The 27,481-nt window shown below is 39.5% G+C and overlaps 2 protein-coding genes and 1 pseudogene across 2 annotated transcripts; 2 read left to right on the top strand and 1 right to left on the bottom strand.

Annotated features, from left to right (window-relative positions):
- Positions 1-1,279: 1,279 nt before the first annotated feature.
- LOC121628045 lies at positions 1,280-4,005 on the top strand (annotated as a pseudogene).
- Positions 4,006-5,112: 1,107 nt separating this feature from the next.
- hid1a (HID1 domain containing a) lies at positions 5,113-15,009 on the bottom strand. Its single transcript, XM_041975382.1, has 19 exons — positions 14,851-15,009; positions 14,042-14,191; positions 13,127-13,297; positions 11,502-11,618; positions 10,920-11,026; positions 10,681-10,797; positions 9,301-9,508; positions 9,155-9,211; positions 8,938-9,078; positions 8,757-8,847; positions 8,506-8,657; positions 8,335-8,413; positions 8,066-8,230; positions 7,714-7,941; positions 6,780-6,931; positions 6,595-6,681; positions 6,406-6,497; positions 6,139-6,297; positions 5,113-6,050 (listed from the first exon to the last, which is right to left on the bottom strand). Exons 1-19 carry the CDS (start codon positions 14,914-14,916, stop codon positions 5,987-5,989), a joined length of 2,403 nt encoding a protein of 800 aa, XP_041831316.1. The 5' UTR covers positions 14,917-15,009; the 3' UTR covers positions 5,113-5,986.
- A 689-nt stretch (positions 15,010-15,698) lies between these two features.
- Positions 15,699-20,063, top strand: LOC121631124 (protein FAM104A). The gene is made up of 3 exons (XM_041971842.1): positions 15,699-16,252; positions 16,709-16,826; positions 18,878-20,063. Exons 1-3 carry the CDS (start codon positions 16,236-16,238, stop codon positions 19,088-19,090), a joined length of 348 nt encoding a protein of 115 aa, XP_041827776.1. The 5' UTR covers positions 15,699-16,235; the 3' UTR covers positions 19,091-20,063.
- The last annotated feature ends 7,418 nt before the right edge of the window (positions 20,064-27,481 follow it).

The following is a 27,481-nucleotide window of genomic DNA, read 5'->3' as shown; positions in this document are numbered from 1 at the left end:
TCATCCGAAGGGATCCCGAGGCGTTCCCATGCCAGCCGAGAGATGTAGTCTGTCCAGCGTGTCCTGGGTCTGCCCCGGGGCCTCCTTCCGGTGGGACATGCCCGGAACACCTCACCAGGGAGGCGTCCAGGAGGCATCCTAACCAGATGCCCAAGCCACCTCATCTGGCTCCTCTCGATGTGGAGGAGAAGCGGCTCTACTCTGAGCCCCTCCTGGATCACCGAGCTTCTCACCCTATCTCTAAGGGAGAGCCCGGCCACCCTGCGGAGGAAACTCATTTCGGCCGCTTGTATTCGAGATCTCGTTCTTTCGGTCATTACCCACAGCTCATGACCATAGGTGAGGATAGGAACGTAGCTCGACCGGTAAATCGAGAGCTTTGCCTTTTGGCTCAGCTCTCTCTTCACCACGACAGACAGATGCAGAGCCCGCATCACTGCGGATGCCGCACCGATCCTCCTGTCGATCTCCCGCTCCATCCTTCCTTCACTCGTGAACAAGACCCCAAGATATGTAAACTCCTCCACTTGGGGCAGGACCCCATCGCAGACCCGGAGAGAGCACTCCACCCTTTTCCAGCTGAGGACCATGGTCTCGGACTTGGAGGTGCTGATTCTCATCCCAATCGCTTCACACTCGGCTGCGAATCGCTCCAGTGAGAGCTGAAGATCACGTCCCGATGAAGCCAACAGAACCACGTCATCCGCAAAGAGCAGAGACCCAATCCTGAGGCCACCGAACCGGATCCCCTCCACACCTCGGCTGCTTCTCTACCTCACAATAAAATTGTAAATTCTTGCAGGCCCCTCCCTCCAGATGCAAATAGGTGGGTCCTCGTGTTGCAGGCATAGAAAACCGCGGCCATCAAACCAAATGAATGGATGTGAACTTATATGGTGTAAATTTTCTATTTTCAGACTTCTATTCTTACAGAGATCCTGATGAAATATTCCTGCAATGGGACGGATTTGTGCTTTTGAGGGGTGTAAAAGTAATACTGGATTTTATTTTTTACCTGCTGATCTGTATCTGGCGCAAGTCTCCGCAGTTTTCCAGAGACTGCTGGAGTTGTTGACAGGCCAGCACAACAGCGCAAACCGCTTAGACTGATACGTTCAGGACCACCTTGTTCTTGTGTAGCTGCCATAGACTGTATGGACGGAGCCTCAGTGACGTCACCCATAGGTTTCTGAAGAGCTGAATTGAAGCTCATTGGGCGGTTCCCACCATCCCCATCTTGGCAGCATCATACCTATCGTGATTCTCGGAAAATCCAAAAATGGGCAAAGAGGTGTAGCTGGCAGGGGGACTGTGAAGATAAGGGTGGATGATTGACACCCATCCAACTCCGAGCTGCCTGTAGCTACGAGCTAACTGAGCCAACTTGGATCTAACGTGAGCTAACCGGCTAACGATGGTAGGTGGGCCAAAGCTAAGGCGCGCTGTAAGCCAGCTAAAATCTGCGGTTGTGCTGCACTCTCCCTTCTTGCCGCGGATATTGAATACCTGTCAATCAACGCCCCTAATTATGCCAAATTTCAAGATTAAATAACAATCAAATGGATGAGTTATAAAAAAAAAATCACCCCCCTCACAGTTGTCATGAAGGTAAACTTGACCTATTAATCCTAAAATGTTTTTTTTTTTTGTACCAGGCTTTATACATGTTTATTTCTGCTGCGAAGTTGGCCTTTTTATCATGGTAGTCTATGGGGATTGACTCTGTTTTGGAGCCAGCCCCTAGTAGATGAGGGGCGAACTGCAACTTTTTGCACCACATAGGCTTAAAATTTCATTGCCGGAGGTTGCCACTTGGTAGCTGCAGAGATTCTGGTGGGGAAAAGTCTTCCACCTCAAGACTGCTCTGTCGCATAGGTGCTTTGTGAATCTCGCTTAGCATCTTGCTAGTGGCCGCTGAGCTGCTGTCTTTCAGTCATTTCTGCCTGTGAATTCCCAACCTGCCCACTCTCCGCTCCCTGATCACCCCACATCTCCCACCCCAATCCTTGCAGTTTCAGGCATTTTTTCAAATTTGGAAGTGGGTGGAGTTATGCAACAATTAGGGGGTGTAACTACACTTTAATTGTGATTCAGCTTTTAATGTGGCATTCCCTATCATACAAGTTGTATTTTTATTTGGTTTTAGTTTTGAGATCATGCTGATGATATTACTCTTGCACTTCATTTAAAACTTTGTTGAAATACTTTAATTTCTAACATCAGATCTCTCAAAGTACCCTGTACTATGCCCCTCTTTTTTGCTCTGTGGTCTTTTTCAGTTTGAGCCTATCTCCCTCTCAGCTGGCTGATGTGGTTAGACATAATAAAGTCTCTAAAAGCCCAAATGATTGTATTCCTGCCATACTTTAGTGGTATAAAAGATCTGCTAAGTAGCAGATCTTTCATGCCATTACAATCCACATAGATCCTTGAGGTCCTCTGGCCAAAGACCGTTGGTGGTCCCAAGGTATAGGTTGAGCCAGCGGGGAGGTTGATCCTTTGCAGCTGCTGCCCCCAAACTCTGGAACAATCTCCCCCCTCATATCAGGGCCACTGCTAACCTAGACATCTGTTTGCTAAAGATTCACTTTTACTCTTTAGTCTTTGACAATAGTTTGTTTTATGTTGGTGTTTTTATTTTAATTTGTGTTTCTCTTTTCATATGTTGTGTGTGCCTTTGAGTGTTCTATTGTGCAGCACACTGGGCAACAGTTTCTTTTTTTAAATATGCTTTATGAATGCAGTTGTCTTGCCTTGCAAAGGACTGTCCAACAACACACTAATTTTACAGGGTAAAATTATGTTCTTTAACCATCTGTTGTTATCTGTACCCCTTCAACATAGAATACAACATCTGTGCTGCTGCTATGACCTATGTCATGTGGAAAAATGTAGGTGAAGCTGTGGAGGATCACTGTGGAGTTTTGGGACCTGCGATAGGGCTCCTCCTGGTGGTCGCAGGACTTGTAACAGTTATATTCCATGAAGTGTTCATGAAGTTTCATATGGACATGTGTTCATATGAAAAAGATCAAAGGAACGTGGCCCTACTGATTCATTTCATTATGAATATTGTGACTGTGAGCCTGATGTCCCTCTCCATGATGGTCGGTTGCATTCTAGACCACAGGGAACATGTATTGAAGAAAAACCCATCCTGTAGCCTAGATGTGGAGCTTCTGGTGGGAGCCTCAATTAGGCAGTTCATCAAAAGTTATTTTAAGATTGTGGCCGTGGTGGCAACAGAAGCTGCTCATCATATGGATCAAGTGGATCAAGCAATCTAAAAAAACAACCAAAACAGCTGTCGCCAAGGATTTAGCTTTAAATTGAATGTATTTTTTTTCCACTGAAAATGCCCACAACTTGACTTTAACTGTATTTCTGGTGCTCTAGCTTGGCCTGCAGAGCTATTTCATCACTGAAGGCCTCAGCCCTTCCATCTCATGCGGTAAGCAGATCTGTGCCCAAATGCCCACGGCAACCACGAAAATGGAGAGATCGATCATTTAAATAGAGCACAATATATACAACCATGTCCTGACTTCAGATCCTGATAAGCCAAATTGGAAAAGAAGAGCTCTGAAGGAAGTTTGTGCCTTTCTACTGCTTGCTAACATAATTGTCAGCTTTATTTATTCTATTTCAGACTAATAGTGTTTCCTAAAAAGAATGTCCTGCTTATTCCCTTATTGTGCACCGACAGCTCTGCATTATGCCTGCATTTGGGGATTATCCACAGTTTGGCCACTTGGTTAAGGTGCACTTCTACAAATACACACTATTGCACACTATTGTGAATTTTGGAGTTCCTTTGGGGATCTTCTATCGTATGCACTCTGCAGCCAGACTCTTTGAGGTTTACTTAATTTCTTAGCTCTGCTTACTTTTTGTCCATTAAAATACAAAGTCTACACATGTTTTTTATTGTTAAAAACATCTGAATATTTTTTATACAAATAACAAATTAATCTCAAAATGTATTGTCATTCACTGTTTTGCTGGACATCTTGAATTCCCATTTAGTCATGTAGCAGTTATGTAGAGAGGGCTACTGATTAAATTTTACATGCACTTTGGATACCATTTCATTGGTTATTGAAATAATTAGGAGAGGAAATAAAATAACTATTATTGCAAATTATGAATAGGGCCCAGAATTCTTGACAGCTAGACCCATAATAAGTAAAGATGGAGAATCACTTAACAGCTGCAATCTGATGATGGCAACTAAATACAGCTAAGTAAACACTTGTACTTTCAACTGACAAGTGTGGGTTGAAAGTATGGGAAGAAAATGTTGCTACACTATACAAAGCATTCATACTACTTTTATTTTAGCCACTTTGACATCCTGAAGTTGAAGACAGACTTCAGATTGCTGTCTATGTTTGTAATAAGCAATTTTTGTGTAATGACTAATGTCGAACAAATGGAAGAAATCCTATATCAAAGGCGTGTTTATTGAATAAAATTCTGTTTCAAGAGCAAATACCTGTTGTGGAGTATGAGGAGGTAAATCCATTGAAGTTAGACCCCCTCTGGCTACAGCTATCCCAGTTTCCTATAATGGCCATCAGTTTAATTTGTGCAACTCATAGTCAAACCTGGTGGGTGGAACTCATTTGTACAACTTTCTCTGTATTTGAGGCCATCACTAAAATCATAAAGTCAAATCTGATTATATGATTTCTTGTTTTGTGTCACATAATGTGCTCCCTCATGCAGAAAAACAGACACTAGAGGGGATAACAAAACTGAGAGCTGAAGCCAAGTGTAAAATAGGCTGTGTAGTGATCCTTTCTGTAATGTTGCCACACTTACAAACCTATCAGCTCAAAATAGTCTCTAACACTTTGGCCCAGATGATTGCTTTCTGTATCTATCAACACAATCTCTGTAGGTCCACCTGCAGTGATTTATGACAATATTTTACATCCAAATCCATGGCATTAAATAGGCTGAAGTTTAGTTTAAACCATTTTAACTACATTTGTTTCATAAGCTTTGAGGTGTAAAATAATCCAGTATTTCTCTTTAATAATACTTATGTTAGTGTCATTGTATTAGTGTCATGATCATAAGAATTAATGGTTCCAGTGAGAGGTACTATCAGATTGGAAAGATACCCATCCATTTTAATTGCAGAAATGGAAAATCATCCAGCAAGATGAATGCTGAGCAGGAGCACAAGGACATCTAGTGACCAACATGTGGAGGTTCCACTTTCAATCGTGCCGAGGTTAACCTACCGAATACATAATCAGTGTTCTGAAAGTTCACATGTATAACGCTGACATTGGTGAGAGACCACTGCTACATTTCATTTAAAGATTTTTCCATTAAAGTCCACTGTTTAGTAATATCAACATATAATTCACAGATGCTAAATATATATATTTCAGGACAGTTCAAGGAAAATACAATTTTCAGTATCAAGCTCTGTAAGCATTGCAAGCTGGGTCAAAAATGAACCCTGGTCTTTTACACAAAAAGATACAATCTGTATTATTGTTTCCAACAACACAAACAACTATAACTGAAAATCTAGAAAGGTGCAAGTACACTTGAAAGCATAGTAAGTACAACAAATAATAGGAAACACTGATACTATGCTAACCAAAACAGGTTATATGTCTTTGCTGGAAAGCACTTTACCCTCTATGACAAATCTGACAAAAATCAAATATTTCAAGAAAAGAACCTCAGCCTTCAGCAAACACTCCAGTCATCTCAGTGCTTTGACAGACATTCTGTGGTCTCAAATTTTCAAGAAAAGTACTAACACATTTGTTTATAGACATCAATGTTTATAGTTCATAAATCTTTAAGCTCCCCAAGTGAGTGGTGTAAGGGGCAAGCATTATGATGACAAAGAAGTTAAGAAGTTAAACACAGTGAGGTTTACCAGGAAACCAGCAAATACTGAAGGGAGGAGGAACCCTGGAGTCAGAACTGTTTGTTTTTCAGTCGTAATGCTTTTTGTCTACATCCTTTGGATCTCAAAAAGACGGACATCTGTGTCATACCAGATGGGAGGATCCACATTGCTAAATAAACAAAATATATCAATTTAAAATCAACATGTGAACAGACAATGCCAGTCTCTGAATTACACACTCATTGTGTATGACTTACCGTAAGTAAACCACACCCCACATGTAAGTGCGAAACCACATGGCAGTACCAGCGTTGGCCTGATACTTCCTGATGAGGATGGGGTGAGGAACTGGCAGGAGACCCACTAAAGTGCCATGCTGAAGAAACTTGAGGATCTCTGATTCATCTGTCAGACCCCTGCAGTAAATCAAAGAGCACACTCCATTAGTTTTTCAGGTGATGTTTCACAAGAGCCACTGTAGGAATTCTGCTCTCTGACCAAAAAGGGACAAAAATAAAACCAACTTGTCGATGCAGATCTTTTCCACCTGAGGAACTAGTACTTGTAGGAGACGCATGATAGTCTGCAGAGGTAACTTGCACTTCCAAGACAGGACCTTGGACAAAAGAAATACATATAAATTGAATGCTCACTTTTGACAAATATTGAATATCTATCAAAAATTGAAGGAAAGACTAGAGAGTTTTAGAGACCCATTCAGGTGTGGGAGCCCATAACGAAGTTGAAGACACACTTGACAAACGTCTTCTCTCCATTTCTGCCTCAGTGTAGAAAACATCCTGATAATGTGAGAAAACAGATTAAGAAACATACACATCCATTTCAGTCCACACATTGCAAAATGAAAAACAAAACAAAACAAAAAAAAAACACTTACTTCACTGTCTCTGCCTGAGTTTGACTCTGTGTCACTGGTCCCAGCAGCTGCACCTTGGTCCGAGTGGACCGTATGTAAAGAGTCTGTCTTTGGGACTGACACCATGGTGCCATCCTCTGATACCTGGGACTTCTCTGTCAGTTTATCAATACCTGAAAAAAAAAAAAAACGTAAATAGTAAACTTATCAATAAATTCTTCCCTTAAGAAAAAAATGTGATTTAAAGAACAAAACAAAGCTACCCACAAATGCCTACTACCAAAAGGAAGTTGGGATTCTATTTGAAAAGCAAATAGAAACCAAAAGTAGTAATTTGCAACATCTCATCATAAACAGACATGATTTCAAAATGGAAATCACTGCAGAATAATCCGACAATCATAATTCTCCTTGATAAATACAAATGGAACCATCCGGATTTGTTGTCAGCACACAGAAAGTCAGTATTTGTGATCAAATGGGGATGGATTAGTGCAAATGGTCAGGGTAGGTTTTTAATCTGTTAGAGTATCATTAATGCTGAAAGACATACTTTGGAACAACATATATTCCCATTTAGACAATAAGATTGTGTGGGTGGAGCGGTCTTGTCTATGGGAAGGTCTTGTTTATCTCAGTAGCATAAACCACAATTTGGGTGATAAATTGCCTGCAAAAAGCAAACATGACTTCAACCATTGAGTAGCTATTATCCTGTATCAGGTAGCTATGTTATTTAATTTTTAAATGAGTTTCCAAATATTCTGTTTCAGTAACTGATATGTTTTCTGTGCCATTTTCAATTAAATCAAGGGTTTAATTAAATGGCCCACACAATAAATAATTTAATTACATTTTCATTTGTATCTTAATTTTATCAGTAGCAAATATATTACAGGCAAAATGATTATAAGTTAATCCAAAGACCTACACAGAACACTAAAAGTAACCATACCTGGCATAGCAACTAGACTGGCTTTAAGTGTACCAGGTTCTGCTGGCACTGCAGGGTGTGATCCCTCCATGGATACAGTCTCTTGGGAGCTTGTGCGGGAAATTACATCTGGTGACTTCTTCTTCCTCTGCAAGGCCTTTTGGATTGAAGGGGGGTCTGATGGCAGATTGGCCAGCTGGTGGAACACATTCCGCTTGCGGATGATGGCATATACTAGATTGCAGTTTCCTGACAGTGAGATAGAGGGTCTGAATTATTTGAACAAATATGCCTGCAAGAGCTTAAACTTCCCTACGAAAATAGCAAAACAGTTCAACTCCATGCAACCCCAGTTTCCACAGCTTTCTCTTACCATCAAACTGGTACTGGATGATGTTGTTGAAAGCCTCAAGAAGGAAGAAAACAAGGTGATGGTTCTGGGCAGTAGAGAACAGGTACCAGCTGGTGGAAAAGGCCTCCAGTAGGTGGAGCAGTTTATTGGCAGCCACCATAGACAAGCTCTTCAGATATGGGGAAACTAAAGAAGAAGAACAAGACATATAACTTCATAATAAAAATAAACACATGTGACATGTGTTTATTATTCCTGACAGAATCTGCAGTAGCACCAAAGAGATTCACCATTTACAACAATGGTGAGTAGGCAGTCAAATAGAGGCTGGAGACGCTGGTGGCCTGTAGTGATGATCTTGTGAAACACCTGGAAAACAAGAGAAACAGCTGTGAGACAAAACTGTAGCGCAGTAGTAAAATATATTGCCTTTTCAGAAGTATGGCAGGTGTCTGTCTCACCACTATAAGCAGGTCAGCATGAGTCCCTGTGAATACCGGGATGTCCATAGGCACATGGATGGAATAGGGCTTATTTAAGCGTACGCCAAAATTTCTCTCTCCACTCAACAGCAGCAGAATGAACACTCCAATGTGCATGAGACCAACACGTGCTGCAGTAAGGATGCATCACCACAGGAGTTAATGAATGTCTGCCTGATAGAAGTTTGGTGAAATAAAGACAAAAATGTTTTTTTAAAAAAGAGACTTACACTGGTCAGCTCGGGCATCATTCAGGTAATAGAGAATAGGAACCAGAATGTCCAGCACATCACTGCTCTTCAGGACAAAAAACAGAAACTTCTGTGATGGGAACACAGAGCAGATTGTGTTAAATAATGACGTACAAACTTGTCTAATGTCTCATTTGGCATTGTTTTAGTTTTCTTGAACCTTATTGAAGTCGCAAAGCTTCCAGAAGAGCACCAGCAGCTCCTGGTGGAACTGAATCTTTTTGGTGGAGTTAGGCAGGTAAGTCTGAGTCAGAGGATTAGTCAGCAGACGAGCCAGACCCTTCAGCACAAAGTCAAAGTCCTACAAATGGGTTAAAACAAAAACAGCTTTGGACAAGTGATCTCAAGAACTGAGTTTGTTTTTTAAATAGACATACCTCCTCTCTGTGAATCCTTGATAAATAATTCACAAACAGGTTTTCGGGGCCTGCAGACTGCACAAAGATAAAGAAATGTGTCTGAAAATGAAATCTAACACACAAATTGTCATAAAATTGATTTCTTTGCTGTGGCCTCGTAATACCTCATGTTCCTCCATGCTGGATGGAGAGGCAGGAGGGTGGGGAGCCCCTCCATCATGTTCCAGTGTTACAATGAGGACCTGCACAGCTTGCTCCACCAGCTGTTCCCGGTAGTCAGCAAAGAGTAGGTGGTTGTACGGAATGCCGTAGCCCACAGGGTCATAGGCGCACACCACATTTAGCAGAGATGTGAACAGAGGCAGTGCATGTCTGGGGACAAAAACATGAAGACCATGTTAGTTAATCATCCATAAAATGCTTAGAGCAAGTGCTTGTCATAAAAAAAAGAAGTATTTATCAATGAAAAGCTGCAACTTGTCTTGTTTTAATCAATTACGTTGTGATGTATACAGAATAAAAATGAAACTGCATTTGTCACTCTGGTTTGTGCTGAATAACTACATCTAAGTCAATCGATGAATTCCATTAACGGATAATTAGACAAGTCTATGAAATGATCAAGAAAGGGATAAAATGTTCAAAAATGGGGCCCTAATCCACATCGTTCTGCAACAACGCAACACCATCAGTGCCAAAAGAAGACTGTGGCCTTGACCCTACAGAGTTTTTTAACATCCATTTCACAATCCAGTGGTACAGACCCATACGTGAGCCATTCTTGCACATACAAACATAATGGAGGGTTTTGTGAGAAGAGGGAGACCTTAACTAGTGGCCCAGGGTCAAAATTGTATAATGGACATTAAAAACAAACATTTCTTCAATAGAACGTAGGTCCAGTGAAACAGTGAAACTGAACATATTATATTGAGTGAATTGAATAGTATAAAAGAGAACTGCTTGTGGAAAGAGAAGCTTCAGCTGCATTTTCTAAAAATATTTTGTTATACAACTATAATGTTAGTTCTCTTGTGCAGGTAAGATCTGAGCGTGTTGGATTCACCCTGAGCATGACTGCTTTGTTTCCTTTCAATAAAAAAAAGCTATAAATATGTGCAGTAGCTCATGCTTTTTCTGTTTTGAAAGGTATCTGTAAAAGTCTTTGAAACCATAATGATGCACCAAAAATAAATAATAATTCTTTTTTACTTGCTGTGCCATGGGCAAAATTAATTTGGAGACAATATTGCTGCCACTGAATGATGTACAACTGTTTAAAGTCTTAGAAAAACAGGTAACACTCTGTGTTTGTTCAGCATGGAGTATTCAAGATTTTACTTCTTGTACTATTTATACACTCACTTGACATCTGGATGGATGCACAGGATCACAAACATGAGCATACCTGTTCATATTTTTTGTTTGTTTTTTTTTTTTTTGTTATTCATTAGGCCCATGTACAATTTCAGAAAGAAATGTTTTCATTTGATGCATTGTACCATGTTTACCCTTAGGATGGATGAGCCTTTTTTGTGCATTACCTATTTTCTGTGGAGCAGAAGAATGTGACCCAAGGGTTGAGGACATTGTTGTCTGATGAAGGAGGCAGGTACATGGCCTCTGAGAAGCAGGTCAGTAACAACCTCAGCAACTCTGTCCTAAATGTGAAAAAAAACAAGCATAGAGGAAGACAAGAAAATGAAGTAACTATAAAAAAGAGGAGAAAAATTTTGTGATCTAGATGTTGCCAGAAGCAGCTCTGCAAAACCTGCTGACTCACCTGTTCAGGTCATGGATGTAGTTGAGAGGAGGAGACTGTGCAAATCCCACCCCTGACTCCCAGATGTACTCACAGCTGTCTAAAGATTGCATGCTCTCCACTGAGTCCTGGATATGGTCCCAAAAAAACATCAATTATTTCATTTAAAATAATAATTGTGTAAAATAGTATTGTGCCTTAAGGACAAATTTGATTGTTATCCATTTCACTTTCTCATTATTTAAAGAGACCATTGTCTGTAATCCAGTTTAGGGCAGAAATGTTAAAACAGAAATAAGAGCATTCATTGTGAGGTCAAAGTTGCAGTCTGCATGCAGCATTCCTTTCATACTCATGAGGGAACATGAGTTCTTCCTGGTATGGCTAACAGTGCATCAAAACTTGAGTGACAGGTTAGTTAAGCAACTTTAAATCAGGAAGCAGGAAACAGTGCCTGGAAAAATATGTCTAGCCTTAGCATCAGCAAAGTATAGTGAGGTCAAGAAAGACTTATTACACTGTGTCCAGAATAATTACTGCAAGGTGGTGAAGTGACAAATGAATAGCATCGGACTGCACAGTGTCAGGAAGCTGAGCACTCACAGGGCCTCTCCTGTGGCTGTGCACAGTGAAGTCAGGGCAGAAGAGAAGGTCAGCAATCGCCAGGAGCAGTGACTCAGCCAGTGGTCGAGCTCCATCGTCATCATCCATCTCATCTGTCTGAGAAAGGGTGGACACACGTGACGTTTAAGCAAGTTTCTCCACTGCTGAGATTGAAAGGTATTATCTACGTGGAAAGAGTGCAGGAAGCAAAACTTTAAAATAAATAAAAACCACTGTGAGGAATTAACAGTTGTTTTGATAATCGGCAGCAAATAGAAATGTTTTTAGTCCTGATTTCAAACTGATGAGAGTTTCAGCAGAGCTGCAGTTTCCTGGGAGTTTGTTCCACATGTGAGGAGCATAAAAGCTGAATGCTGCCTCTCCACACTTAGTTCTGACTCTGGGAAGGAAAGTAGATTTGACCCTGATGACCTGAGGAATCTGATTGGTTCATAATGAACCAGACTGATTGGTCCTAAACCAATCAGTGCTTTGTAAACTAACAGCAGGATTTTAAAGTCAATTCTTAGACAGACAAGAAGCCAATGTAAAGATCTGAGGACTTATGATCTACTTTCTTGGTCTTAGTGAGGACTTGAGCGACAGCATTCTAGACTGTAAAGGGAAAGAGGGAAGTTAGATTTATTTTAATTTAGTTTTATTATACTTTATTAATCCCAGTTTTTTAACCCATTCTATTTACACTAGGATGGGTGGGCAGCCAGATTCTGGGGCCCGGGGGGGTTGCTTAGGGGCCCACAGTGGTTCACCTCAGTTGCCAGCCAAGGAACTTGAACCCAGGTCCCAAGTCCACCTCTGTAACCACTAGGCTACCAAAGCCTGTTCGCCATCTGAATGAGAGATTGACACTGAATAATCCCTCCTTTACAACCTCAGTGCTATCCTTAAATATAATTCCATTACTGGAATAGTTCCTGTGTTGGCTCAGAACCACTTTTTCTTGGTCCAGAGCAAGGAGCTGCTTAGATCTGGGGCAGAGGGCAGGGTTGTGGTGTCCAACCAGATCAACTTAAAGTTTTTGACTACCAAATTTGAAAACCCAGAGAAAGTAAAACTGCTTAATTCAAAAGAGAAGAATAAAACTAAATAAGAATATTAGCTGCAACATGGATCTGACGTCAGTGCAACAGTAAAATAAAATGAGCTCATTGTTCATGTAATATTGCCAATAAGCATTGGTTGATGCTGCCAAATGAGTAGTAAAGAGCTGCATTCAAAACCACATTTTAAACTGTATTGAAAGGGAACATTTGCAACTTTGTTTACAAACATTGCCAGATGTTTTAATATTGTAGCTTGAATTTACAGATCCCCCTGAAAGCAGTGTGTATAAATCCTATATGTGGCAGTGTCAGCATTTAGTTAGTATTGCTAAGAGTGCTCACAAAAACTGGCTGCTGTTTATAGCAGGGTTTATAAACTGTTGATAGAAGACATCCATTGGTACAGAAAATAAGAAAAAACACTGCAATGATAAACTGTGCCCCTGCACAAAATCAGCAGACACTAGAAGGATGTTCAAGGTATATTTTAGTAGAGATCTTTACCTTGAGCTAATTATGTGGTTCTATAGTGGTTCTGTGGTTTTTTGCCCTTTCACTTACCCCAGCCCGCCCAGCACCCGGCACTGTTGACCAGAAGAAGCCTCTCCAGTCCTGGTCCTCAAAGATGTAAGGAAGAATGCGGGTAAGGATCCGAGTGCAGTTAAGGATCACTTGCTTCTCCCTCTCAGTCGGACACCCAGATTCTGCTCCCTGCACCAGCTTCTCTACAGCCTGGACAATCAGGTAACATGGTTGAAGAAAAAAACCTAAGCTTGGTACAGACATCTGCTGAACTGGGCACCATGTTTGATCTTCAATGTAAAACATATCTTGGACTTGTTTATTATCATCATTTACTTAAAGAAAGATAAACGTATTTCAACAACATCTGTGAAAAACTGTAACATTGAGATATTTGTTGAACCAAATGTTTCAAATAAGGACATTTAACACCCATTTAGAATGGTATCTTTTCTTTACAATGTATGATATTATTTATGGGATGTTTATGGTGTCTACAGACTGTTCCTTTTTACATTTCTATTAGAAGATAAGTGTTGTTTTTAAGTTTTTTAGTTTTAAGTTTTACATTTTTTTTGTTGCAATTCATCAAAAGCCTGCTGCAGTCCATGTCTAAAATAGGATGCAAACCCTAAGAATGAGTTTAGCTTCAAGGGTTCCCTACTCCTTACTTAATTATGCTGCTCGCTTCTGTGTGTCTGTTTTGTTTCAGATAGGCAGCTTCAAACGGAAGCTGGCAGCACAACACGGGAAGCAAAGTAAAAGGAAGGGGAGTTGACTCACTTATTCCTATCTTTAAAAGCCTACTTAGGCCAAAATAACAAAATCTCGTACTGTATCAAAACATTATCTCATGATGTCACTTCCATGAAAACATGTCCACATGGAATAATCTCCTGTCATAAACAAATGTGTATTAATAGGCCACTGCATGTATGGTGTTTCAGTGGATACCTTATAACAGAGGGTTGCTAAGTTTGATGGGGACTCCTCTCGCACAGCTCTTATCTCTGCAGCTGGCACCAGAGCAAAAACATCCTGGATTGTGGTAGTGCTGTCAACCCAGAACTGATCCCAGAAGGCATCATCTGTAGCCTCCACTGGCTAAAACAAACAAACAACAACAAAAAAACAACATATATATATATATGATCACGTTCAACTCCTCTTTAAGCCTAATAACTGAATGTCCTTACTAATCTTGCATTGTGTTAAAATACAGTGCTGGGCCTTTTATTTGAATAACATACGTGGACGTTGAATCTCTTGTTGCATAAAGCATTATGTCTAATGGTAATGCAAACACAACTTCTTGTTCTAGGAACCGTGGAGCATCATCTGACGTAACCACAGTCCACCTGCCGCATCTGCAAACGTTGTTATTCATGGATTACGTCATCAACAATGATTTTGCTAATCTCCCTAATTTATTAACGTCATAACTAAATACATAGTCTACTGGCTGAATAGATGGTTATAGCAATTTGCATCACAAAATCGACTACCATAGACCATAATCCAATTTATGATACGCAAGACATAGTTGAAAGGTGAATCAAACCTTTAAACTTCGATATTATACATATTTTCATGCTTTAGAATGAATTATGTTCATTAAATACGAGCAACAGAGAATTCATTATTTTCTCCCATATCAGAAAGCCCTATCTCATTTCTCCTCGGTGATGCTCTTCGGTGCGCTCCCCCGCTGCGGAGCTCAAGCCTATGTAATACTTTAATCCGCAGTATGGACGCGCATGTACCTGTGTTTTGGTCGTTAGCTGGATCACTGCCTTCCTGAAATTCAGTTTTGAGTCGCTGCTGCCCATTGCGATTGATTCCCTTCAGACATGCAGGTCTGCTGCGGCTAAGAATCCCTGATAATCTCACCTCGTCTAAGCTTGAGTCATTGGCGGAGGCGTTTTTTTTTTCTTTTTCTTTTTTTTTCCTCCTTAACCATTGGTTGGCTGGCTCGATACTTCCGGGTTAAGAAAAAACAAGAAAAAAAAAGAAAAAAAACAAAAACAAAAAAAACATATTATTTATAATTTCTTTAATTTGGATTTCTCTGTTTAGGATAACATGACCAAACAGATTTTTATGAGGATATAAGATATCTGTTACATTGTATACAATTTCTTTCGCTCAGTATTTCCAGCCGCATTTGGGGGAGTAAAAAATACATTATATGTACCCTTTGTTTATTAAAATAAATCTTTTTACTTCTAAAATGAAACAATAAACCTGGTTGGTGTTTAATATTAATTAGCAGTTTCTTGTTTGGTCGGTTGATATTTTTTAACCTGTAGAACACGGGCCAGTGTTTTATTATATGTTGCATTTAGGTATTGTTAGTAAAGCCCTATCTGTCAAAACTGGCTTATATTGCATGCAATAGGTAAAATAGCTATTCCCTCGTTTCACAATTATTGTCATCTCAACTATTATGCTTATTAAATTTAAAATTTACCATGACACAAGTGCTATACTTTGCTTAATTTGACAGCACAACAACAACCTTATTATTAATTTATTTTATCTAATTTTTTAAGAGTTTTTCGAAATACGTACAGGACATAAACGCACCATGAATCGTCTCCGCGCAGCCGTAGTGACATGTAAACAGAACTTGCGGTTAGAGGTGTCTTTATGTCAAGATAGTACCATCAGTTGGACTGACTTGGCGCCCAAGAAAAAAATTACTTGTTTTTATTATTATTGAGTTCTTTTAGCAAGTTAGAACGGAATATAGCTATTCCTGTCGTATGCACTGTAGTCAGGTAATGTCAGCAACAGCGGATAAAAAGGTAGCGCTAGCTCGCACTAAGGTTAGCGTTAGCTTATGACTAATGACAAAGCGCCTGAGACTGGCTTGTTAACCAACCAGCTCGTCAACGCCGATAAGTTGCTATTTAATTACCATTTAACGCTACCTAGAAGGGTCTATGTAGTTTATAGCAATAGTTTATTAATTTGATAGTATTGGCAAAATTGATGATGGTTTCCACTTACTATCCAACATAACTAGCTAGACAGGCGGAGTTAGCTTAAGTAAGGTAGTAGGCCATCAGCTGAGATAAGACAGCCAAGTAGCCTTTTCTGAGGAAAATACAAAAGACATTCCTCTAATTTGACGAAGTTTCAACATATGTTGACTGAAAACAGGTGAGCTGGGTCTATAGTATTGGAGTTATTATTTATCTTTATTTACATCTTATAGTGGCCATTTTAAAACGTTGAGCAGCCATTGATTTTGCATCGGTTCTTCTAACAATGTATGTGAGAGTTTTCTAATTAGCTCGGCCGTTTCGTTTTGATATATTGATAATGCAACTGACTAGCTTGTCTGTGTATTTTAGTGGCAGTTAGCATTTTTAATATAGTGTATGTATATTATATGTATATTGTATCATAACAAAGCCGGGCCCAAAGCTAATGAGAATGGAAAGTGGCACTGTTTGCCTAATAAACCAGACTACTCCAGAAATGGGTGTGCTTTGAGATAGATGATTTTTTGGGGGGTATAATTTTTTTCAACACCTTTTTAAAAGATTTGTGAGACCACTGTTTTACTTTTTGCCTAGTAATTCCAAATGTGCATTTCTGCTCCTACTCATAAAGGAAACGGCAGCACAGTGGTGGTGATGAGGACAGTGGCCACCTGGTGCCCCATGCCAAAAGGCAAAGCAGAGCTCATCCTCTCTCTCCTGAGCCAGGACGGGATGCTTGGGACTCTGAGGTAAAACAAGTGGAAAGGAAACTGTGAATTTAGCCTGTAGATTAGCTCAGTGAGTCTAAACCAGCCGTGCTCAAGTTCAGTCCTTGAGATCTACTGTTCTACAAGTACGGTACTGGTAATGAGCCATTCATTTGATTCAGGCGTATTGGAGAAGGGTTGCAGCTAAAAGTTGCAGAACAGTAGATCTTCAAAACCCCAACATTGCTACTTTCATATTGTTTATAAAATCAATATAAGATGATGGATGAAATAAACGAGCATCTTCAGCCTTAATGTCATCCATATACTTCTATATTATTTAATTTTTTTTCACTAGGGGGTAAATGTGAGATAAAAATATCCACACTTACTAATCACAAACTTATTAAAGAAGACTTGTTGTTTCCTCAGTTGCAAAGCCCATGCAACATTAATTTTGCCATCCTCACCAGTCTGCATGAGTCCATTGGCCCCTGCATGCGGTCTAAATATTTGTACCTGTGTGGACTGTGAGCACCAGCTGTGTATAGATCTATCTCTCTTCAGAGTAACAACTAGCCTTAGAAGATGATGAGCAGAAGAACAGCATGAATGCTTGCTTTGAAGAGACGTTGCAAGAAAATAGTTTTAAATCACACTCCTACTAGGGCTAGGCGATTAATCGAATATTAATCTCAAAAACGATCTGGGTTTTCAGCAGTCATAAAAATGAAATGTTCTGATTGTTTGCTCCTTCTCAGTTTACGCTTGTGCTGTTGTCAGTTGCAAATCGAGCGCCACTTGCAGCGCTCTGCTGCAAACTCCTCCCACAGCTCCAACCGCTTTGTTTTTATTCAACTCGAGTTGAAAACACCTCTCAAGTTATGTGCTGGACACACGGGAGGCGACGTTGCTCCTCCTCCATTCATTTGCTATGGAACTTGTGTGATGAGGCAAAAATTGCTGCTGTCCTCCGGCCAAGCGACAGGGGACATTCGTGCATGTGAAATGTGCTCGTTGACGTAGACGTGCACACGGGGGCTTTCAACCCAACCCAACACAAGAAAATAGAAAAGTGTTTCATTTTTGTGAGTTACGACTAAATAATCCACCAGCTTCTAGAGACACACAGAAATAACAAACGTATAAACAAACATAAATTTTTTCTCGCCAAAGACCAGTGCTCAATTAACAGAGTGAACAACCCGGGATTTAAGAAACTCATCAACACTTTGGACAAACGGTATCACTGCCATCTCATCACCATTTTAATGGAGTGTCTCTCTCTGCCCTGTATGATGGGTGTGGTGAGGGTGTTGTGAAGGACGTGGCTACAGTCCAATGTTTCGCCACTGCTACGGACCTGAGGTCAAGCCTCACCATAGAGCCGTATATGGCGCAGATTTCAACATGAAAACGAAATTTCTCCAGACTCATTTTTTTTCAGATAACACCGGGCAGAACATTAGCTGCTGGTCTGAGACAAACAATAGTTACTGGGATATTGGTGGAAAAAAAAAAAGTCGTCTGGATTACCACAGACAACGCTTCAAATGTCACACTGACATCTGCTTTTAGCTAATTTTATGTCAGATTTTAAGTAAAACATGTATGGATTTGGTAAGGCAAGGCAGTTTATTTGTATAGCACATTTCATATACAGGACAATTCAAAGTGCTTTACATAAAACAAAGACATTACAGATATTTAGAATAGTAAAAGGCATCAACACATAATCACAATAAAATAATAAATTACATTAAAATGATTAAAAGCAAGATAAGTTAAAAAGTTACTGTGCAGATTTCATGCATAGGCGCATGAGAAAAGAAATGTTTTTAACCTGGATTTAAAAATGTCTACATTTGGGGAAAGTTTAATCTCCACTGGCAGTTTGTTCCATTTGTTTGCAGCATAACAGCTAAATGCTGCTTCTCCATGTTTAGTCTGGACTCTGGTCTGGACTAGTTGACCAGAGTCTTTGGATCTAAGAGCTCTGCTAGGTTTATATTCTCTGAACATGGCCTAGTATGAAATTTCACAAACTAGAATTTGCTGCTTTAATACAGATTTTGTTCTTATTTATCAAACAGTCATCCAACAGTGAGAGCAGCAGCAGCATCAGCAGTCCAGAACATGCGGCTGGGAGTCAGTGTTTTGTGGGCCCTTGCAGTCCTCTCATCTCGGGCAACTCTTCAGAGCTGGTTGGCCCAACAAACCAAGTGTCATACCTGCAGATCAACCGCATCCTTAGAGAGGCCCACTTCCAGAGCCTGCACAACCGAGGACAGCTCAGAGACACTTGATGACACGATGTCCCTCTGTCAGCCACCAGAGGACCGATGATATATGTCAGCATCACATGCTGAATCACTTCACTCAGCTCTCTTCCCCACCTATCTAAAGTTGGTGTGGCATACGACCGTTACACAGATCTGTGAGTGGAGGCCAACTTCTGATCAGGTATATGGGGGTGGTTCATTTTTCAGATAAATCAGTGATTTTCAGTTGAGCAATAATAACTGTGATCAGCTCAAAACATTCTTTGAACTGCTTTTTTTTTTTTTTTTTTTTGTGACCAGTCTAGTTTACTTGCTGCTCTGAGAGCCTTTTTGTGACTGACTGATGGTGAATCCTTGTGTTTTGTCTTAAATGTTGTATGAAAACATCAGAGCTGCCAAAATGACCCCAAACATAATTTTAGTCTGGTCATTGTGACTTGTTAAATCTTACAGTGAGGTACTTTGTTTGCATAATGCTGAACTGGATATATGTAAGTATGTGGATCAGTCTCAGGGAGCATGTGCACTTGTCTTAGACGGCTCATTTGCTTTCATTTGCAGACAGAATTCTCTACAAGAGGTTGTATAAACCATGGTCATGAACTTAGCAAAGGGGGTCACCCTTACTTAGCTAAGAATATTTAAAAATTGTTGTCACATAAATTTTTAGATATAGAGAAATTAGCCCATAGAACACAGGATTTGGTTTTAGGGTGGGTTTTTCAAAGATTTTACAACATTCCCAAAACTATACATTTTTTTTTATTACATTAGCCATTTTTTTTTTATCAGCAATTACACCTATTTGGGTTGAACAAATCCTGCTTGCATACTCTGTATTAAGCTAGTAGAAAGGGCATTAAGATGCACATCTGGTTCCAGATTCAGATAAAACAATATTTACACATACTGGATTATTAGAATATTGTTCAGTCTTGTTGCTTTCTTTGGTTAATTTGTTTGTTTTATTGGTTAGTTTTTTTTCTTCTGGTCAGAAGAATAGATTTCTTGCGCTTGTTTAAAAAGAAAAAAACAAACAAAAAAATGCACATCTCACTACTTTATTTAAAAACAGCAAAAACATACAAAAAAAACATTCACTTTGGTGTGACATAACCTATCGGTTTCTCAGGATCAGTAGGTAACCACAGTGTAAATGTTGCACAGGAAAATAATCAAATTTAACATTATTATTTGAAAATGATGCAACTACAACCAAAAGAAGTGCCCATGCTATGTGACATGTTGTTTTACCTGGAAGAGTTGTGACTTAACATATTGATCTTTACCATGAAGAGTCAATCATGGAGTTTGCCTTTTTTGTATTACCATTATAGAGAATTACCACACACACCCTGTGTGTCTTTTTAAAAAGTAATAATAAAGATTGATGCATGTCAAAATTGATTGAGGATAGAAAGCTTGCTTCTTGGAATCACAACAGTACACTGACCTGGGATAGTGTCAGACAAGGAGTAAAGATCATGTTTGTTTTTGTGATTATGACAAACTTATGAACACATATTACCACTTTTGTTTGTCACAAATGGAAAACAAAACAAAGCTGAGGTAGGCAAAAAATATAATTAAATAAACACAATTTGAAAATGCATTTCTCTTCCTGTAGCTTTCCATTTTCTCCAACCACATCTGCTCAGGCATAAGAATGTACTTTGTTGTTTGACAATATATTGATGCATGCTGTGATCCCTTTAATTTCCAGACTCTCTCTATATGCCCCTCTTTCTGTGGGTTACTTTTTCATTGTAGCTAGGTGTCATTAGTTCTGGAATAGCAACATTTCCTGCACCATATTCACCTGTCAAATGGGTGTGAAAAGACATGCACATACAGTGGATCTTTACTATAGAACAGCTAATGAGAACATCTTCCCTCTAAAACGATCCTTGATTAGTCAGTCTCCTCTAATAGCTGGATATTTTTAAAACCTGAAAACAGCCAATAGGAGGGCTTGTTGAAGGGTCTGTAGCCTAGAAACCAGATGAATCAAGAAGTTCTTCATTGGTATGATTACTCCCCATTAAAACAAATTTTCACCAGGCTTTGCTAATGTCAGCCAGTCATACCATTCATTTAAGATGAGAGAAGTGTGGTATGATGTGTGAAAATGAACCATTTTAGGGCATTTGATGCTGGTGATGTGAACTTCCTTTTAATTCAATTTCAGGTCAGAAAATATACCATCCAGAAATACTGAATGCAATATTTTCTATGTTGTGCCTTTTGCTTCAACTTTTCTGTCTCAGAGACACTTCACACTTTTTTGTTGCTGTAATTGGTTGTTTATCCAGTTGTGTCCAGAGGCGTTTTGGTCTACGCCCGTCAATAACAACCCTCTATAATAAACAATTAAATAAGAGGTTTTAGACTAATTTGTGTATTTGTCTTGTGGTTCAACCTACCAATTTCACTTGGAAAACAATATGCTGAAAAGGTAAAATTCTTGCCTATTGATGCCAAAAATATTACTGCCTACCCCAGCTTTAAGTACAACTTTCATCATTTCATAGTTTCTTAGCCTTTATTTCTGTTTATGTGTGGGATTACTGTGGCATTGACACATGTAGGGACAAGTGTTTATTTCTGTCAGGGAGTTGCATTCCAGAGGCTTGGATTGCTATATCACTGGAGTCAGTAAAATGGTGTTTTGAACGGCAAACAAGCCTTCCTGTCTGTGCACTGCCATTCAAAGGTTGCTGAGTGAGTATCCCTGTGCACTAAACATCCTAATGGATATCTGACCTCCTCGACATAAGGCTTTGCTTCACCTTCTCTTAAAGTGGGATTGGTTCCGTTGCTGAGCCGTTGTCCTGGGAGTCAGAGGTTTATTTTTATTTTTTAATCAATGTAAAAAAAAAAAATAAATAAACTCATTTGGAAGAAATGATTTATTTTATTTTTTTAATTATATATTTTTTTCTATTTAGAAATGTACAATATTAATGTGACATGGATGTTTCTCTTTGTTGTGGATATCTTATTTTAAAAATAAAATTTAATTTTAAACAAAGGCTGCTGACTTCTTGTGCTTTACATATTTTACATATAGCATTGCCCAGGTTGTCATGAAGGTAGAATGTCTATTCATACTGTCAGGCTATCCCTACCCTACCAGGTATGCATGAATTGTAATGTTTGTCCAAGCCTGTATGCTACCCCCCCCCCCCCCCCCCCCCCCCTTTTTCTCAAATAGCCAGTAATGAATGACTCCCCATGCACCATCTTTAATGAGACATGACCTGTGTCTAAGGGAGGAGTAGTGAAAGGTTTCTTTAATTAGCACACTATGTGTCCTTGTCACAGACACAATAACAGATTACATACATTAATGCACCACGTGTAACCACGGTTACCTTGCTGACCACTCGTGAGTCCTCATTGCTGGCCTGCTTTGATTCCACCTCTACTACATTAGAGATGACAAATGAGCCAATGATAACTCCGAATCAGAAATCTCACATCATGACAACTAAGCTCTTTACTCAGGTGCGTGCTTTCTCATTATCTTAAGTACAGTACCCTATAGAAGGTGTCAGTTAGCAAGCTCTAAGTCTTTTATTTCAGCATCATCTTAAGAAATTTGTGAGTTTGCCTTTTGTGTCAGATCAAATACCACATTTGGGAAATGCATTTGGTGTGTAATTAAGGTGCCAAGGAAGTAATGACTGAAAGCTTGGAAAAAAATGTTTTTTTTTTTTTTTTTTTAAATGATGATGCAAGTTTTGCAGCATACAGAAATACTACATTAAATGCAAATTAAGTGGCCCTTCCTTAGTGTTGTATTTTTTGACATACAGCAACAAAGAGTGGGTGGGATGAGACAGCCAAAAATTTGATTTAACCAACTGGACATCAAACCATTTTAATTATTCTGCAGGTAACTAATTTGAAGACATTTTTCATGTTGCTAAGCAGACTTTCTGTTCAGTTTATCTTATTAACATAAGTTGCTCAGACTTCAGATGTTCATCAAAATAACAGTAGAGGGCAGCATACTCTGAGACTTCATGCAAACCTTATTCTGCACAATATTAACAGTCATAAATGTTAAGGAATTCTACAACCGGATCAAGACATGTGGGTTTCAAAGAAGATAGTTATCTTTAATCTGTTTTAATATGCAATCACACACCTGCATTGTCCTTTACCTGAAGCTCGCAGATATGAATCTGGTTGATGATAAATGGCTTGTATCTGTTGAGGGAGGCAGGACAGAGTTAAATGAACTGTCCTTGTTCTTTGGTCTATGTATGCGCATACATTGTTATATTTTTACCATGGCCAGTGGAAAAAAAAATCTGGGTTAGTCTATGGCTCGTTTTCTTTGTGTCTCCTCTGCTGTTTCCCATCTCTCTTCAAAGGTTAAAGCACAGAGAAAACCAGCAACACCCAAGCGTACAGACAAGCAGAGAAACTTGTGTGGGTTTTACATTTATCAGTGTCCAGTTCACCTTCAGCCTCAAGATTTGCAAATATGAATCACCCTTGCATTTACCCAAGATAGTTTTTGAAAAACTGTTCACAGGACTGAGAACAGGATTCGAGAGGAAGAGTTGAATATAAACCAAAAGTGAAAAAAGAAGAGTTAAAATAATCTTTAATTAAATTAAGAATGGACATAAAGTTGATCTGGTCAGCCTTTTCTCTCTTTACCACAATTTGGCTGAAATGTATTGGGCAGCTGTTGCCTGGCTTGAAATGGTGATTTAGTTGGCATCATGTATCCTGCTTTCTCTTGCCAGCCAACACAAACATCTGCTTTGCCTTCCCAATATCAAACAACAAAGCTTGCCTGCACTGCTGCCCCCATGGCCATCCTGAAAATTAATGACCCATCAAGCACATTAGCAGTACCCTTTTGCCCCAGCCTGGCTGAAGCGAGGAAACAAGGAAAGGGAATGGTTAGTAGGTCGTGATGATCAAATACTTTGCAGACAAGGAATTGATAGGGTTAGATAATTAGGTGAATTTTTGGGCTTTTTAATTCTACTTTTGGACTTAATTTTACAGCCATTGCGATGGATTAAAATTGAAGATAACACAGTTCACTTGCAATCAGAGGCCAGCTGACCCAACTAGACATAAGAGATAGTCAAAATTTAAAATGTATGGTTATTACAGCACAGCACTCAGACCAAAGTGACATGTTCTTGACCAAAAACAAAACCGGAAGAGGATCCTCCTCCCTTTGTTACATGGCACCCCCAAGTGCTCTCGCTTTCCCTAACTGCTGCTGTTGGGCCCTGAAAAAGACTGGGTTATCTCAGGAACTGTAGCCTAAACACACTGTTTTGCAGCTGAGAAACAGTTGGGCTACTCTCTTTAAAGCTGTCTGCAGATTTAGGGACTGCATAGGCAAGTTGGATAACCACCAGACCTTGCATGTGTGGATCGGTGTCTCCAGTTCCATTTTACTTATTGCCTCCCCATTCAGTTTCACACAATGCATTGCAGCCACAATGTACAGAAGGTTGTTTTCATTACACAGAAAAACAAACAAAGAAAAAGTCACAAATGTTGATCCCAGAGGACAAAAAAAAAAGGAATTTGCTGAGTTTAGGTTGTCACGTGCAGACATTAACTGCTTCTTTTACGGAGGCTTGTGAGAATATTCACACACCCTGCTTTTTATTTGTAAAATTGTGATGTTTACGTGGTCCAGTTTTGCTCCGTTGAGCCGTTAATGCAAGCTTTCAACCCAGAGAGTGCTTCAGAGATGAAGTGCAATAGTTTAGAGAGAGTCATGCTAAGTGGGACTGTTTAGGGTTGACTGGGTAGAGCATGCACTCAGTGCAGCACCGTATAGACCGCTGTTTTCTAAATGGCCTCTATTAACTGAATGGGAAAAGGCTGAACTCAGTTCTGTGCTGTTAGCTCAGAGAGGACAGGTTTCATGGCTCATCCAGCTTGGTGTTGTCTCCATACAGCTGACCTGCCACACTGCCATGTTTCATCACCAGAGGACTGATATGGCGCCGCTCTCAGCCACCAAGGTGCAATTTGTTGCATTTGGACTATAACTGTCAGGAAGAGATATACACACACTTAAATAGAAACCCATAATCTACCCCTCTCCCTGTATTATCCTAATTGAACCCATGGGCAGCCAACACCATCAAAAGCTGAGCTCATCTGCAAATTAATAAAACATGGGCCCTCACCAACTCTGTGTCTGTGATACAGCTTGAAGCTACTTAGATGTACTAAAGGAAAGAGTTTGTGATTGTTATTTGCAGAAGAAATGGAGGTACAATAAAATGTTCTCATTTTGTTTTCAGTGATGAGCATAAGTTCTTATGGCTCCCAATCCTCTGCATGTATTCCCAGTGAGCTCTGCTCCTTCCTCTCCATAATGGAAATGCTTATTAAAAACATCAAACACCATTTACCTAATCATGCTTTCGCAATTCACCCTAATGTAGTGATGTTAGATCAATGGCTGTAGGACTTTTGGGGGCAAATTTCAGTTTATTCAACAGGTGATTAGCGCCCAATATGTCTTGTTTTCTTCCCACTGCTGGTTAATGAGAGGCCATGTCTTCCTTAGTAAGGTCTGAGACATGCTGGCACCATCAACAAGTGCCACATCAGCACAAAGGCGGAGGGGATTTTGACTTTGTGTTTATTTTGACTGTCTGGACTGAGGCCCACCTTGATGTGGGAGACAATAAAAAGGTGGTCATCATAATAGAGCTTGGTTCTTAATAACAACACATCCTGCAGGACACTAAAAAAGCAGCCAGAGGTTATTAAAAACATCTATCACATCTGTAGGGCAAGCAGACACTCAGTCACTATCCCTTTCTCCCCCTCTTACCACTGATAATCACTCCTCTGCTGAACATGAAACCAAGGCCGTGGTGACCAAACTTTCTTCTCCTTGCTCCATGTCTTTTTCACTCCCACACAGCTTTACTCTCCCTAGCACAAGTTTCTTTATTTTCACACATACAAAGCTCAAAGCAAACATTTAAAGCTTGTGACCTCCTACTGTTTCCCAAAAGGAAAGCCAAGTCCAGAGTGGCTTCTCTCTCTGAGGGACGGCAGAACTCCAATATCAACACAACGTACCTGGCCTTGAGTGCACCTCTGAGCTTTTGGTCTATTCATAGACTTATTTTACAGCACAATCAGTCTGCACTGATGAAAAAAAAAAGTCTCAGACTTAAAAAGAGGAATGCTGTAAAAGCTGGAAGGCTGATACAACTTGATGAACCGTCAAGACTAAATATAAACAACTACAAAAATGAACAGAAAAGGCTGACATCACAAAGCTCCAGTATATTGGAGTCATTGATATATGGACAAAATAAAAAAAAACAAAAAAAAAACAGACTCACTCCCCAAAGAAAATAGTGCATAATTCTTGGAGAGAGTATTATTGGAGCGTACATACTATTGCTGAAAGACACTGATGCTATAGTGACTGATAATGCATGCTTGTCTATGCTGGACGACTTACAAAAATGGGATGAAGAAATATGTGCAAAATATTTAGTTGGATTTTCTTCTCGAACAAAGTCCCAAAGGTTATTTCTTTCTTTCCAATCTTACGTCAGCTTCATATCTAATGGACAGACGTAACAGCAGGATTTCCACAAAGTTGCAGTGTTCTTTAGATTATTAATGAAAACTGAAATGTATCAAATCCTACATCTAATTAAAACAGCACAAAGAAAACAAAGCAAAAGAAACTGAAACATTTCTATGCTAAAATGTTCATTTTGAATTTGACGGCATCATCATACTCAACAAAGGCAACAAAAACTGAAAAGGTTAAAAATTGCATACGTCGAGAGAATCCCAACAATCAAATAATCTTTATTCAAATGAAATTGCAACAAATATGGACACATCCTTGTGTCAAGCCTGTTCTCACTCAAACAACATCATATTCTTCCATTTTAACTGGACCCCCTGTCTTCAGAATTTCACACAGAAGGCAGCCCTTTAGAGCCCATTTTTAACTCAATAAACAGTGAAGCTGCAGTGACATGCACAGTTGAGTCGAGCTAGAACTTGAGTTTTAGCTGGTCACTTAGGACTTGACCCCTGTCCTTGTCCCAGCATACATGCATGGAAGGATAATTGTGTTTCTTATTGAAGTTTTACCATGTGAAAACATTTAGCTGCTCCTAACTTTGAGGGAGATCATCCTGCACGTAAGTATAGTTGTCTTTAAAGGTGCAACATGTAACAAAATCAAAGGTCAGTGACAACAAATTGAATATATCATTAAAAGCTCTATTTGTATCTAATCATTTTATTTAAAAAAAAACAAAAAAAAAACAAAAAAAAAAAAACATATTTTCCTAAAATGAGCCATATATATCTACTAGCTGTGGGTCCAAATACGAGGCAGTTGCCATATTTGTGCCACCATTTTTACTACAG

This window comes from Melanotaenia boesemani, chromosome 2 (assembly GCF_017639745.1).
Source record: "Melanotaenia boesemani isolate fMelBoe1 chromosome 2, fMelBoe1.pri, whole genome shotgun sequence".
Classification (NCBI taxonomy): Eukaryota; Metazoa; Chordata; class Actinopteri; order Atheriniformes; family Melanotaeniidae; genus Melanotaenia; species Melanotaenia boesemani.
Note: the sequence above shows the minus strand (reverse complement) of the source record. Positions and strands in the feature narration are given on the sequence as shown.